The following is a 14585-nucleotide window of genomic DNA, read 5'->3' as shown; positions in this document are numbered from 1 at the left end:
AAGTCCGCTGCCACCTACGGAGAAGCCTCCCATACGCTGCAGGACTCCCCACTGCTCACTGCGCAGCTCCTCTGGGAGTCCTGGACCACGTTGCCCCTGCCTTCAGACACGGATAGCACTCCTGGAGACCTCTCCTCTGCTCCGTCCGGGGACAGGAAACTAAACTGAGGTAGAGAAGTAAGTGGTTGCCTCTTATACTGCTGCCTATTGCTTATGCAAATTGTTTCTTTTTCAGTTCCTGTCCACGGTGGGGGAGGGAGACAGGTCTCATCCAGGGGTGCTGTCCGAATGACGTTCTGGGAAATACAGATTTATCACTCATTTTATTCAGACTGTCACAATACCTCGGAGGTCAAACTCTGCCAAACTTCAGACTACAAGATATAAAGGAAGACTTTTATTCTTGAATCTTAAACAAATTAACATTTTTGCCCTACTGAGATATGTTCTTGAATGGGGTTTAGGCTTATACAAACTGACCAAAGCCGGATTCAGGCTTTTTCTGCCCCTAGGCCAAGTATGTTGTTGCTCCCCTTTCATGTGCAGAAGCGGGGTGCTTCTGCACATGAAAGGGGAGCAACAACATCCCATTCCATGTGTAACATCCATGTACTGAAGCCCTTTTTTTTCATGAACAGCTCCCTTGGGCATCAGGTTCCCTACTTCTGTTGCTCCCCATTTTTAGCCTCTTTCATATGCAGCAATACCTCTTTCATGTCCAGGTGACCCCCTAGGGCTGCAGCCACGCAAGGCCTGGGCCTTTCCAGAAATCTAGCCCTGAAACTGACCATTCCCTGCTTCTGAATACTCTATTCCAGGACACTCAAATTTCATAGGACTTTGTTGCAAAGACTCTAGGCTTCTCCACAAAATGTTTTCTGTTATCACTAACTCAGTCATGCACCTCACACTGAAATGCCTCATCACTTACCTATGCATACTATTTTTTTATCTTATTAACTCGTATAGGAAACAGTTACCGGTATATGAGTTTTCAGAAGCCCAAACTATATAAAAAATTCCTTCTCGGCCCAGTGGCGTAGCTAAGGAGCGGTGGGCCCCGATGCAAGTTTTACAATGGGGTCCCCCCAAGCACTCTATACGTAACAATTGATACGGCGCACCAAAACCTGCCAAGGGCAACTACAGTGTCAGAGGTGCAAGAAAAGGATGGGAAACAGTTTGTTAAGGATTACCACTATTGAAGTTATTATTATGAGCACAGGACCAATAGAGAGCTAATACTGTAGTTGAGGGAGGGCCCTTCGGGGCCCCTCTGGCCCAAGGGCCCCGATGCGGTCGCTACCTCTGCAACCCCTATTGCTACGCCCCTGCTTCTTGCGCTTGGCTCTAGTTCAATCAGATACACAGCTTTAAAGTCCAACGTACCAACTAGCATAATTGGAAATACTAGATTCTCTGTTTTGTGTTATTAACCAAAAAGGTGCAAGAAAAGGATGGGAAACAGTTTAAGGATTACCACTATTCAAAGTATCTATTGAAGTTATTATTATGAGCACAGGACCAATAGAGAGCTAATACTGTAGTTGAGGGAGGGCCCTTCGGGGCCCCTCTGGCCCAAGGGCCCCGATGCGGTCGCTACCTCTGCAACCCCTATTGCTACGCCCCTGCTTCTCGCGCTTGGCTCTAGTTCAATCAGATACACAGCTTTAAAGTCCAACGTACCAACTAGCATAATTGGAAATACTAGATTCTCTGTTTTGTGTTATTAACCAAAACTGCTAAACAGGGCAACTCCTTACTATCATCTAACAATTCCATGCTGGTCAGAACCAACAAGACACACCCTCTGCTAGGCCTATCAAAGGGATGATCTAAGGCTCAAATCCCTGATTACTTCAGAACTATTACTAAAATCCTTCAATCGAGTTAAAAAAAAAGTCTCCTGTGCAGTGCATGGTTTGAGCAGCTCTTCAAAATGGTTCACCATGCATTTATCAGATTTGCTATACCTTATATGCTCAACACCACAGTCTCCTGCCCAAAGTGTGGGCTTCCTGCAGCCAAACTGCTTCATGGACTCTGAACATTCCATTCATTACTTATTTCTTTTGGATTAATACATTCTGCTTTATCAATACTGTTATGGGTCACACCATCCTCCAAACCATCCAGCTTGGCTATGTTGGCTACCAGTCCTGAGGGTGACCAGAGTTGCCTCTCAAATTACAAAATTCATCCTATGGTCAACTTTATTTTTATGGCAACTAGAAGTAATATTTTGAAAACATGGTTCAGTAAAACACCTCCAAACATCCAAGAGGTAATCCAAACACTACAAAATGTTTGTTTTTTTTAAAGCCCTTAACATTCGCCATGCTCTTTACAATTTCCTCATACTGGTTCTTTAAGAAGTTTTACATTTTCCATGATAATTACTGTGACATCACCCTTCAATTTCTTGTTCCCTTTGTCACAGATTACCATTCAGCCCTCTGAAGGTATTCTGAGCGTATTCCGAAGGGATTTAACACTGCAGACAACCTTTTTAATTGGTTGATGAGTCAACACACAATAGAATTTTAATTGTATGTACAAACGATAAAATCAGTGTTAGAAGACCCTATGCTGACTCTCGCTAGTCCTGTAGGAAAAAGGGTTATTTCATCAACCTTACTAAATATAACAATATACTGTATATTAATAATTCAGTTACAGTAACGTTCTACACAAAAGGCAGGATTCTTTGCAGAGGATATTCAGAATAAGGGCTTAGACAAATTTTTAATAGTTTATTTCATAACAAAATAGTTCATAAAAATGAATACAGAAACATGCCAAAAATGATGTCTCAAATGAACAGATTGATATAGTAAAAAATATTGGGAAAAATATAGTAGAGATAATAACTGGATAAAGTCTGAGCAGTCTATGGAATTTCCATGTCTTTTGGAATTATAAGTCCAAGAACGTTGGTAGAAACTTCCTTACTAATAGTCCAAAGTAAACAGGAGCTTAGCCGGCGTCCAATCAGCTAACAGATAGATGCCAGTATTGAAGGACAATTGGCAGCTTGTGTGTTCAGACTTTTAACCCTCTCTCAGCTGCGGTGGAGATTGTAATGGGAGATGGGCAGACTCTGCCACATGATCGCATTCCGTCCCCCTCATTAGAGCAGAAAGAGATATGAAATGTCTGTAAATATTATATCTCTGTGGCAATACAGCAGGCAGTGTTGATGCGAATAATTATGGATTCATCAGGTTCTCTGGTGTTCATAGGTATCAAACACGGTGTAGTCATTATGTTTTATAACAGAGAATCCCTATCTCTGTGGCAGAAGGTGCTACCACTACGATTGTTGGTTTGGAACGTTCATATTTTACCCAGTGACAGAGCTACTTGTTTTTTGTGCAGTTATCATAAATGAAAATATAGAATTCTGATAAAGAACTGTTATTGTTTATTACTAGCTGAATTCAGGCTGATCTTCCTGTTTATAGAATATGGGGGATGTTGCGTTTGGCTGTTTATGACCCTTCCTGGCTTTTCCGTGATCCTCAGATCTGAGACTGTGCATCCCTGAAAAGCCAGGAAGAGGTAATGGGTTTATTTCATACAGCCTTATCAATCCCTCCCATGTACTGATGAGGACCAAAAGTCTGAAACAGGCTGTCTACATGTGGGGTTGATATGGCTGTGTAACATTAAAAGCTATAGGCTTGCTATACAGCAGCAGTTCTGGATGCTTGCCTGGCTTAACAAGGACGAAAAGGGATAATTTGCATATTCAGTAGTAGGGCATTGTGGGTAACCACAAATGTTCACTTATAGCTGAATTATTGCAAATATCCTTCTGTTTTAAGAATTCAAGTTACACCAAGCTTTGCATCAGGAAGAAATAGAAAAGTCTTTGGAGGCCAGGGCTGCCCCCCTAGTAAACAACCATTTCCTATTGAAAGGCCTAGAATGCCATGACTAATAGAACACTTACTTTCTAAGCCAAACTCAAATGTAAGGGGAACTCTGGAGCAAGTCTTTGACCGTTTCCTTTCGTGTGAATGGCGAATCCTTCACAATTACTATCTCATATTTCACCTTTATTCCCTCTGTAAATTGAAATGAACATCTTTATATTTAAACTAGACTGGCAAGATTGTTTCTCAGCTGTCACGGTCATAGCTAGGAGTTCCCTCCACCCTTAAGATGACAACACAAGATTTCTGCTGTTCTCCAATCTTTTAATTAGCACAGAATAAAAAAAATGCAGAATGTTCTACAAGTTAACTTGTGAAATATGCAAAGCACAACCTTTAAAAGACTATTCCACATTAGTTGATTAAAAAAAAAAAAAACAATCTCTCAATTCAGATATGTATATTATTAAAAAAAAATATTTAAAGATTTGTAGATGTTTTCCTTAAATTATATCTCAGCCTTGCCGCATGAGTTTCACCACAATGGCTGTTGAGTGTGTATGTTGGCTGATTGATTTCACTGCTGGTGATGTAGAGCAATATGCAGTGTAGCGGCAAGAGGTGACAAGAGTTAACCCTCTCTGCCAGAGGCACAGACCGGTATAGTTTTGCAAAAATCGCTTACTCTACTCAGGACAAACTTTAGACACAATTTAAAAAAAAATGCCTGATTTCGTAGCCAGAAAACACAGAAGCAGGCCACTTTGGTGCCCGATACTGGATTTTGGGACCACCATAGGCTGTAATGTTAATTACGGATATAGTGGCGAAGCTCAAATAACAGTATAAATACTGTAATTCGGGTGCCGGCAATAGCCAGAGCCAGAATTACACATCCTAAGGGGACAATAAGGTCATCCGAGATTACCTATCGCAGGAAGAGAAGTCCCTTGGCTTCTCCCTGCACCCAAATGACACACGACGAGATAACGCATGTACAGAAAACACAGCTATTTGTACTTATAGGCCATTTTAGGCTCCTTCCCACTTCAAACAGTTCGTTGCAGTGCGATTCTTCTGCAATCGCACCGCCCCGTTCCCAAAAGGTTGCAGCGCATGTAACCTCTGCAGTGTCACCATACAATGAGGCAGGGGCAACAGCTTCACTGCTGCTACGTTGGGACGTAAGTAGAGGGAAGCAGCCCGGAGCTGTGGGAGCCCCCAATTACTAACCCTCCCTTCCTGTGATACAGAGCACTGTACTTCAGATCAGGTGTTTTTGTGGCTATACTTGTTACGGGTGTGAAGATTATGATGGCCACATTTGTATTATGGCCCTTGTGAGATGGGCACCAAGGCCATGAAGGGCAAAAAGGGGAGGCAAGGGAAGGGGTATGAACATTGGAGGGTCCCATCAAAGTTTCGCTGGGGGGCCCCGTGATTTGTACTTACACCACTGCTTCTGCAATGGGATGCAGCATTTTTATGCAATGTAACTGGGTACGTTTACACTTAATCAGCTGGTATGCATTTTTTTTCTTCTCCATAGCAGTGCATTATAAAAAAGCTTTCAGTTAAAATGCGTAGTGTGAACAGTGCCATGGGAAAACATGGGCATTACTTTGAAAATCTGTTGTCCTTTCAGTTATAACTGAGAGCAACTGATTAAGTGTAAAAGGGGCCTAAGTGTGAACGGCTCTCAGGCTTTTGTAGCTGGGTGCAAACTGAAAAGGATAGCTCATGTTTAATAACATTAAGATTCCAAATGACTGGTGTGGCAGTGTGTCTACAAAATTCTTCTAACGAAAGTGGAATATCACTTAAAGGCAAAACTATTTTCAGCACAAGCATTTTGGGGACTGTGCATAATTAGATAGCATTCCTTTTTTGACGTGAAGCCAGCACACTGTATGGATCATTCTGACGTGGTCCCAGTCTCTGTGAAGGGAAAGAAAACAAGCAATAAACAACAATGTCCTCCATATTGGTAACAGTAAAAATACAATAAGTAACTTCAAGTGTAACTCCAGCCAAAACTTTTCATTGCCATTTCCGAGGCCGGATTGGCATCTCTAGAGCCTATGGGCACAGAAAGCCTAATGTTGAGCAGACATACCCGCTTGTTGATGAATAGGAAAAAAAATACTTATGCTGAAATAAAGAATAAAGTGCGACAGTGGCATACAAAAGCCAATATAGGTGCAACCAAACTGGGAGGTGGGAGAGCAAGCATTGGAAAAAGGGAAGGCCATATTGGCAGTTTAGGCATTTGTTTATGTACACCACCACCACCACCACCAGTGAGCTGGGTGCCGAATCACAGCTCACCCTGCTTCCGCTACCTGGCAACAAAAAATACTATTTCCCCCCCTTCGAGTCGTCGCGACTCAGAGTGAGATGTACTTTGGGGTCTGGCGATCGCTGGAGCCGCGAATTACCCTTACCGCACCACGCAGTATAACATTACTGCTACATCGGCTCAGTGCAGTGCACCAAAACCACCTGCTTCGCTGTTTAGCCCCAGCCACGCCTAGGCACGTCCCTACTTTGTCTTCTGGGAAAATCTAGCCTTGTTTAATGGTGAAGGGTTAGTGCCTTCATTAGTTTGTGTCTAGATTTTCCTCTAGATTTTACTTGAAAAGACTAAATGAAACTGTTAGTGTAAGGACAGTGCATTCACATGTGGCAGCAGCAAGCAGGCTGCGAATTCTCTGCCTTCAGCCTCCCATGTGAAAGATTCCTCCTGTGTGCACCTGGAATCAAACTGGTTATCACTAACAGCAGCCCTCGCTATGCTCTGATCTGACTCAGGAAAGGTTGCAAACCCTGATTACCAGTATCATCATATTGTTTGCAAGAAATACAGGTCAGTTTTTCCGCTTCAGTGATGAACTTCTATGATATCTAGCCCAAACTTGCCTTGGCACGACAGGCCTTATCTATTTCTGCTGTATAACAGGCAACAGAGAGAAAATGGCTTATGGTATGACCAGGGGAGTAACTAGAAATTACTGGGCCCCCCTGCAAACCTTTGGATGGGGCCCCCCAGCTGTCATTGCTGGAGCGCTGATGATAGCCCAAGGTGAGAGAGAGTGGGAAATAGTGGGAGTCGGGCCCCCTTCCCGGCTGCTGCTCACCCTTCCTGCACTACACCCCCCTCCTTCCCTTAAAGTGACCCTGGAGGGCCCCCCTCAGGCTTCTCCCCCTAAGGGCCCCTCTGCAGCTGCATCCCTTGCAGAGACTATTGTTATGCCCCTGGGTATGACAGGCTGAAGTTAGCATGCATGTAATCACATGAAAATCATAATAAATGTTATTTTCTGACGACATTTTCATACATGTTTAACAATACATTTGTAAGTCCAGGTAGATGTTATTTAAGGATTCTTTAGCGCTGTTCAAAATTTTAAAAAGGGGTGGAGCAGGCCTGAGTAGGAAGCTCTCCTCATGCTCAGCACTCCCCCCCCGTTCCCCTCTATGTTCTAATACCCCCCCCCCCTCCCTGTAGCCACTTCTGGGTAGGGAGGGTCGGTGAGCAATGTGCAGGCATTGCCCAGCGATGCACATCCCCCTACGTCACAACTACATAGTGCACATGCGCTCCCGGCCGCAGGCGCACGATCCAGGACATGCATTGCCGGGCAGCACCTGCACACTGCTCATTGACCCTCCCGACGCAGAAATAGCTGCGGAGGGGGGGCTCTAGAAGATAACAGAGGGGGGCAGAGGAGAACTGGGGGGGGGGGGGGAATCGGTGGGCATAAGGCGAGCCTCCTACACATGCCTGCTCCCCCCCCCCTCCCCTGGGTAGCCACTTCTGGGTCGGGAGGGTCGGTGAGCAATGTGCAAGCATTGCCCAGTGATGCACATCCCCCTACGTCACAACTACATAGTGCACATGCGCTCCCGGCTGCAGGCGCACGATCCAGGACATGCATTGCCGGGCAGCACCTGCACACTGCTCATTGACCCTGCCGACGCAGAAATAGCTGGGGAGGGGGGGCTCTAGAAGATAACAGAGGGGGGCAGAGGAGAACTGGGGGGGGGGGGGGGGAGCGGTGGGCATGAGGCGAGCCTCCTACACATGCCTGCTCCCCCCCCCCCCCTCGCCGTTTGTAAATTTTGAACAGTGCGAAGGTAACCTTTAAAGTACGGTGACCATACGTCCCGCTGTAGCCGGGACGAGTCCCGCCTTCGGGGTCCGCTGTCCCAGGATGCCTTGCGTCCCAAGAAGCGTCCCGCTTTCGGCAGCGGGACATCCCGGCCTCGGACGCTGGCCACCGTAATTGCAACTGGCAACGGCGTCTATTAGACGCCGCGCGAGTTGATAAGCCCGCAGCCCCGCTCCAGCCTGCATAGTCTTCTGGCGGCAGGCAGAGCAGGGCAATGGGAAGATGGCTGCCGAAGCCCTGTACTGGAGACTATTTGTGTCTCCAGTACAGGGCTTCGGGCGCCATCTTCCCGTAGCCCTGCTATTCCAGTGCGGGAGGCTGCAGGAGGAGTGAGATGGTCCGGGGAAGCAGCGCGCCAGAGGCCGGCCGCGTGAGGGGACTTCTGTCAGGTGAGTAAATTCTTTTTTCTTTGCAGGTGTTATGTTGTCCAAATTACGTTATTTACTGCTGACATGTTGTCCAAATTGCGTTATTTACTGCTGACATGTTGTCCAAATTGCGTTATTTACTGCTGACATGTTGTCCAAATTGCGTTATTTACTGCTGACATGTTGTCCAAATTGCGTTATTTACTGCTGACATGTTGTCCAAATCGCGTTATTTACTGCTGACATGTTGTCCAAATTACGTTAATTACTGCTGACATGCTGCACACATTGTGCTATTTACTGCTGACATGCTGCACACATTGTGTTATTTACTGCTGACATGCTGCACACATTGTGTTATTTACTGCTGACATGCTGCACACATTGTGTTATTTACTGCTGACATGCTGCACACATTGCGCTATTTACTGCTGACATGCTGCACACATTGCGCTATTTACTGCTGACATGCTGCCCAAATTGCGTTATTTACTGCTGACATGCTGCACACATTGCGCTATTTACTGCTGACATGCTGCACACATTGCGTTATTTACTGCTAAAATGTGGCCACATTGCGTTTTATTTTCTGGTGAAATGTTGCCCACATTGCGTTTATTTTGTGCTGACATGTTGCCCACATTGCGTTTATTTTCTGGTGTCTGGGGTAACTGTTGCTGCATTTATTATTTAATGGTCATAGTTGGCTATGTTTGCTGCTTTGGGGTTACCGTATACTATTAAATAACATCACACAGTTTCTGCACACCCATGATGCGAATCCTCGTTTGACCACATCATGGCGTAAACACTGCTTTCTTATGCCTCGCTGTTACATCATTACGTTAGCTCCGCCCATACAATGTCATGGCCACGCCCATTTTTCGGTGCCGTGCAGCCATCACATTTTTCGGCGTGCCGCCCTGTCCCAGGTTGATACCACAAAAATCTGGTCACTCTACTTAAAGTGAACCAGAGACAAAGCATCCTCATGTATTTTACCATATATATCAGTGGGAACATTAGAGAAAACACCTACCCTGCTCTCTGTTTCATCCTTCACTGCTCAGTCTGCTTGTTATCAGCCCAGATAAAATCCCTGACTGAGCATTCAGTCTGGCTTTGCTATAATGACTCAGCTATAATGATTCCCGAGCAGAGCCACAAGGGGGCATGCTTGGGCTTAAAAAGACAGCACAGAAGACAGACTCGGCTATAAAGATTCCTGAAAAAAGCCAGACTGAATGCTCAGTCGGGGATTTTATCTGGGCTGATGAGAAGCAATCTGAACAGTAAATAATGAAACAGAGAGCAGGGTAGGTGTTTTCTCTAGTGTTCCCACTGATATATATGGTAAAATACATGAGGGTGCTTTGTCTCTGGTTCCCTTTAAGGGGGATCTTAAAGGACACCTGAAATGAGTGTTATGGAGGCTGCCATATTTATTTCCTTTTATACAATACCAGTATCCTGGCTGCCTCCTTGATCTAGCCATAGATCCTGAACAAGCATGCAGATCAGATGTTTCAGGCTAAAGTCTGACTGGATTACCTGCATGCTTGTTTTAGCGGTGTGAGCCAGATACTCCTGCAGCCAAAGAGATCAACAGGAATGCCAGACAACTGGTATGGTTTATAAGGAAATACAAATAGCAGTCACAATAGGTGTCTCACGTCAAGTGTGCTTTAATGCATTGCAAGAGCCTGAGACATCATTCACATAAGAAATTATCACTGCTTATCTCCTGAGATGAGATGTGCAGGAAGTGGGCAAACAGTAACATCTGCAGATGCGGAAAAGTAATGCAGAAAGCAGCATGCTGAATGATATCTATGTATGTTTCAGTTTTCTGGACCTGAAAGTAAAATAATGAGATGCTTGAAAGGTAGATGGCACCATAACCATTATGCTGGGTACACACGTAGCGATTTCCCGCTCGATCCGCGGGATCGATCAGGATCGATTTGATTATTTCCAACATATTCGTTCAGGTTTCGACCGATACAGCCGTCAATTTTGCATACTTAACATGCAAAATCGATGGCTGTATCGATCGAAACCTGAACGAATATGTCGGAAATAATCGAATCGATTCTGATCGATCCCGCGGATCGAGCGGGAAATCGCAATGTGTGTACCCAGCATAAATGTTGTGTAATGCATTATGTTTATTGCATTCAGTAATTAAAATATATACTCTTTCTTTGTCATCTGATTATCACAACTCTATTCATTACTCAACAGATTCTGAAGGATTTATCAGACTCAGGTGCCAAGGAGAAAAGAGAATTGTTTGGACAAGAAATAGTACTCAGTGGATAGTCTGTACAAGCATTTCCCATGACTCAGTATAAAATCAGGCTAAAAGAAAAATAATACAGGTCAGGTATCGGGAGGAGAAAGAACACTTAAGGTGCCCATTGACAATACAATCGACTATACAGTCTTGATATAATCTTGACAGGATTGGGCAATCAAGACTGTATAGTTAGTAAAAAGAATACTAACAGACTACAGCTGGCTGTAATGCTGGGTACACACGATACGTTTTTTCCGCTCGATTTTCCACCCGATCGTTTTTCACGTTAGATTCTGCACTTGATTTTCTTCCGCTCATTTTTCTTATCTTTTTCCATTCACTTCTATGAGAAATCGAGCGCAGAATCGATTGGAAGGAATATTGGACATGTCGGGAATTATCTATCGAGCAGAAAAACGTATCATGTGTACCCAGCATAAGGAAAACAAGCATGTCTTTTTTTTTTTACACTTTAAGGAATAATAAGAAAAGCGCCATTTTATTGTCAGTATTCACACTCACCTGATAATCTGGTTCACTTTCAATCAAATTTTGTTTATCAGAACCTGCAGGTGAAACAAAAAAATGAAACATATCAGTCAAACTCAAATTCACAGCGGGCCTAGATTGAAAACTGAGACGAAGTCACGGGCCAACCTCAGTGTCTAGTGGCCACCTCCCTCCCTCCTTATTCAGTTCCCTGGTCCCTCTACAATGGGCAAACACTGACTACATAAGAAATATTGAACAAACAAATAAGACATTTTATTCAAATTATATTCAGTAAAGTTCCTCTTTGAGCCCAACCGTAGGGGTTAAAGTGGACCTGAACTCTTGCACAGGACAGAAGGAAAATAGAGAAATGCACCCTGTATGTATTTAGAGAGTTTAGAATGCCTAATTCCCCCGCATCTATGACTAATCACCACCGTAATTTGATCTCTCAGCTGTTTCAGCTCAGGAATCTCCCCTGGCACAGCAGAGCAGCTAATATGTAGACACAGGATGTTAACAATATATCTGTATCCATGAAAGAAGAAAGTAGACACACTGCAGATTCATTGCAGGATTTGTATCAGCTGTAAACAAAGAAATATTTTTCTTTAAAGGTTATTATGCTGTTGTAAAAGGCCTCTTTCACACCAAGACGTTGCGTTTTAGGGGACCTTAAGGTCGCATAACGTGCCCCTAACGCAACGCATGGTGGTGTTGAAGTTGGACGTCAGATTGAGCTGCGTTATGAGGCTCTTGGTGCTATCCTGGGAAGTCCGGATCTTTTCAATGATTCGAATCGGATCATTGAAAAGATCCGGATCTTTGAACCGTATATTTGAATCATTTTACTAGGGAAGCAGGAAGCAGGGGTGCAGCAGAGTGAGAGGTGCAGGAGAATGAAGGCACATTGAGGGCAGGGCCGGCCAGCTCATGAGGCGGGGTAAAACATTTGCCTCAGGCGGCATTTCTGGGGGGGCGGCACCCGCCTGTCTATTAGTGCGGGGGGCCGCCCGCTGAGCTGGAGGGGTAGCGGGCAGAAAGGGGGTATTGGGCCTAGCGGTGGGGAGGGTGGTTGGACCCCCCTTCCTCGCCTGGGTCCCCCGATCTGCGCTCCCCTCCAGCTTTAAAAGTGAAGTACCAGCTCTATGATTAAGAGGCAATGGGCGGGGATCACTCACCTTTTCCGCGTTCCAGCGTGCGCTCCACTGACGTCACTTCCTGCAAAGCTACCCACTGTATTGTAAAGGGACGGCGTTGCAGGAAGTGACGTCAGTGAAGCGCACGATGGAACGTGGAAAAGGTGAGTGATCCCCGCCCGTTGCCTCTTAATCATAGAGCTGGTACTTCACTTTTTAAAGCTGTAGGGGAGTGCAGATCTGGGGAACAAGGCGAGGGAGGGGGGGGGGGGGTCCGACCCCCCTCCCCACCGCTAGGCCCAATACCCCCTTCCTGCCCGCTACCCCTCCAGCTCGGCGGCCCTCCCACCCACGGACGGGGCGGCAATTTTTTTCTAATTTTGCCTTAGGCGGCAAAAAGTCTAGGGCCGGCCCTGATTGAGGGTGCTAATGGGGAAGGGAGTGATGCAGCAGGAAGATTGTGCTTGTGCACAGAAGCTGCAGTTCCTGTTTCTTCCTGACATCTACTGTGAACCGAATCCTTCATTGTGATGATCCGGATGATTTGACTCACAAAAAAGATCCGGATCAAAGATCCGAATAATTCATGATCTGGACAACACTACAGTGCAGTGAATATTAATTAGCCATGTGGCTAGGAACAATAGCGGACTCTCCCCTTACTGAGCATGTGCAAACAGTCTAACGCAGCTAAAACCACCTATAACGCACAGCATGCTGCACTTTCTTTGAACGTCCAGCATTACACTGTAACGCAACGTGGGCACTGTGAAAAGCCCATTGATTTTTCATTACTGTGATTTGGGCTGCGTTACAGGCTGCTCTAACGTGCGCCTGTAACGTCCCACTGTAAAAGCAGCCTACGTGTTAGGGCAAAGAATTCAGATCCACTTTAAGCTGCCTCAACGCAGTAAGCTGATGCGCCATTAAATGTTTCCAGTGATCCTCAATACCCAGTGAAGTGCAATTCATCTCCTCACGTTTCTCCTCCAGGCATACACACTACCATTGCACTGCCTCTGCGAATTTGGACTGTGTACTGCCATTTACCTGTTCTCAATCCCCTGAGACTGAGTACCTTTAGCATAATGAAAAAGGGTCGCTTACCTTCCAATCAGTTTACTACGGTACAAAAACCTTCTTTGTCAGTTTATACATCTAAAATGTTGTCAAATACATTCTTCATTGGTTGTTTCAAAAATAATTAATCATGAATTTTTTATTTCTTTTTCAATTTTAAAAAGATGAAAATTGCGTCTGACTGTTATCGGTACACCACAATCTGGTTTGCATAGTACAATCCATAATTATTATTATTTGTATTATTTATGCATTTCTGTATAATCTAACCTCGCCCAGGTCTTCGCGTCTCCGAACCAGACACAAAATATACAGCCATGGCTATAAGGCCAATCATGATCACATCGGCTACGACGAACCCTGAGATTGTTGCAGCATCCATCTCAACGCAGTTGAGACACTCTGAAAAAGCAAAATAAAAATTATTATTAAATCACTGTTAATTATTGTTTGTTCTATTATCCATTTACAAAGGAGTATCATAAAGGTTTAATCATCACTCGGAAGTTATTATGGTACATTGATTACATTTTCATCATTGGTTTCTAAGTGCAAGATGTTGAGAAAAATCAGCTCATTGTATACTTTATTTCTTTTAGTTTGTGCCAAAAGTGACTGAAAGAGGAACTTCAGCCTAAAGAAACACACTGTCATTAAAGAGACTCCGTAACAAAAATTGCATCCTGTTTTTTATCATCCTACAAGTTCCAAAAGCTATTCTAATGTGTTCTGGCTTACTGCAGAACGTTCTACTATCACCATCTCTGTAATAAATCAACTTATCTCTCTCTTGTCAGACTTGTCAGCCTGTCTCTGGAAGGCTGCCAAGTTCTTCAGTGTTGTGGTTCTGTGATGCATCTCCCCCCTCCAGGCCCCTCTCTGCACACTGCCTGTGTGTTATTTAGATTAGGGCAGCTTCTCTCTTCTCTCTTATCTTTTACAAGCTGGATAAATCCTCCTATGAGCTGGCTGGGCTTTCACATACTGAGGAATTACATACAGGCAGAGCTGTCTGCACTCTGCAGGAAGAAAAAGCCTGACACTTCAGTGGAAGATAGCTGCAGGGGGAAAGAAACACACAAATGATCTCTTGAGATTCAAAAGGAAGGGTGTATACAGCCTGCTTGTGTATGGATGTATTTTCTATGTGTGGACAT

The 14585-nt window shown here is 44.6% G+C and overlaps 1 protein-coding gene across 2 annotated transcripts in view; it reads right to left on the bottom strand.

Moving 5' to 3' along the window:
* Window positions 1-4181: 4181 nt before the first annotated feature.
* LOC137521513 (T-cell surface glycoprotein CD3 gamma chain-like) overlaps window positions 4182-14585 on the bottom strand; it is a 40610-nt gene continuing 30206 nt past the window's right edge. For both annotated transcript variants that reach the window (XM_068240868.1, XM_068240870.1), the window contains 3 exons: window positions 13699-13830; window positions 11240-11283; window positions 4182-5816 (listed from right to left, as the gene is read on the bottom strand). In XM_068240868.1, the coding sequence (XP_068096969.1) occupies window positions 5748-5816; window positions 11240-11283; window positions 13699-13830 (245 nt within the window). In that variant the 3' untranslated portion in view covers window positions 4182-5747. The remainder of the gene's footprint in view (window positions 5817-11239; window positions 11284-13698; window positions 13831-14585) is intronic.

The sequence above is a fragment of the Hyperolius riggenbachi genome, chromosome 6, assembly GCF_040937935.1.
Source record: "Hyperolius riggenbachi isolate aHypRig1 chromosome 6, aHypRig1.pri, whole genome shotgun sequence".
NCBI classification, from domain to species: Eukaryota; Metazoa; Chordata; class Amphibia; order Anura; family Hyperoliidae; genus Hyperolius; species Hyperolius riggenbachi.
Note: the sequence above shows the minus strand (reverse complement) of the source record. Positions and strands in the feature narration are given on the sequence as shown.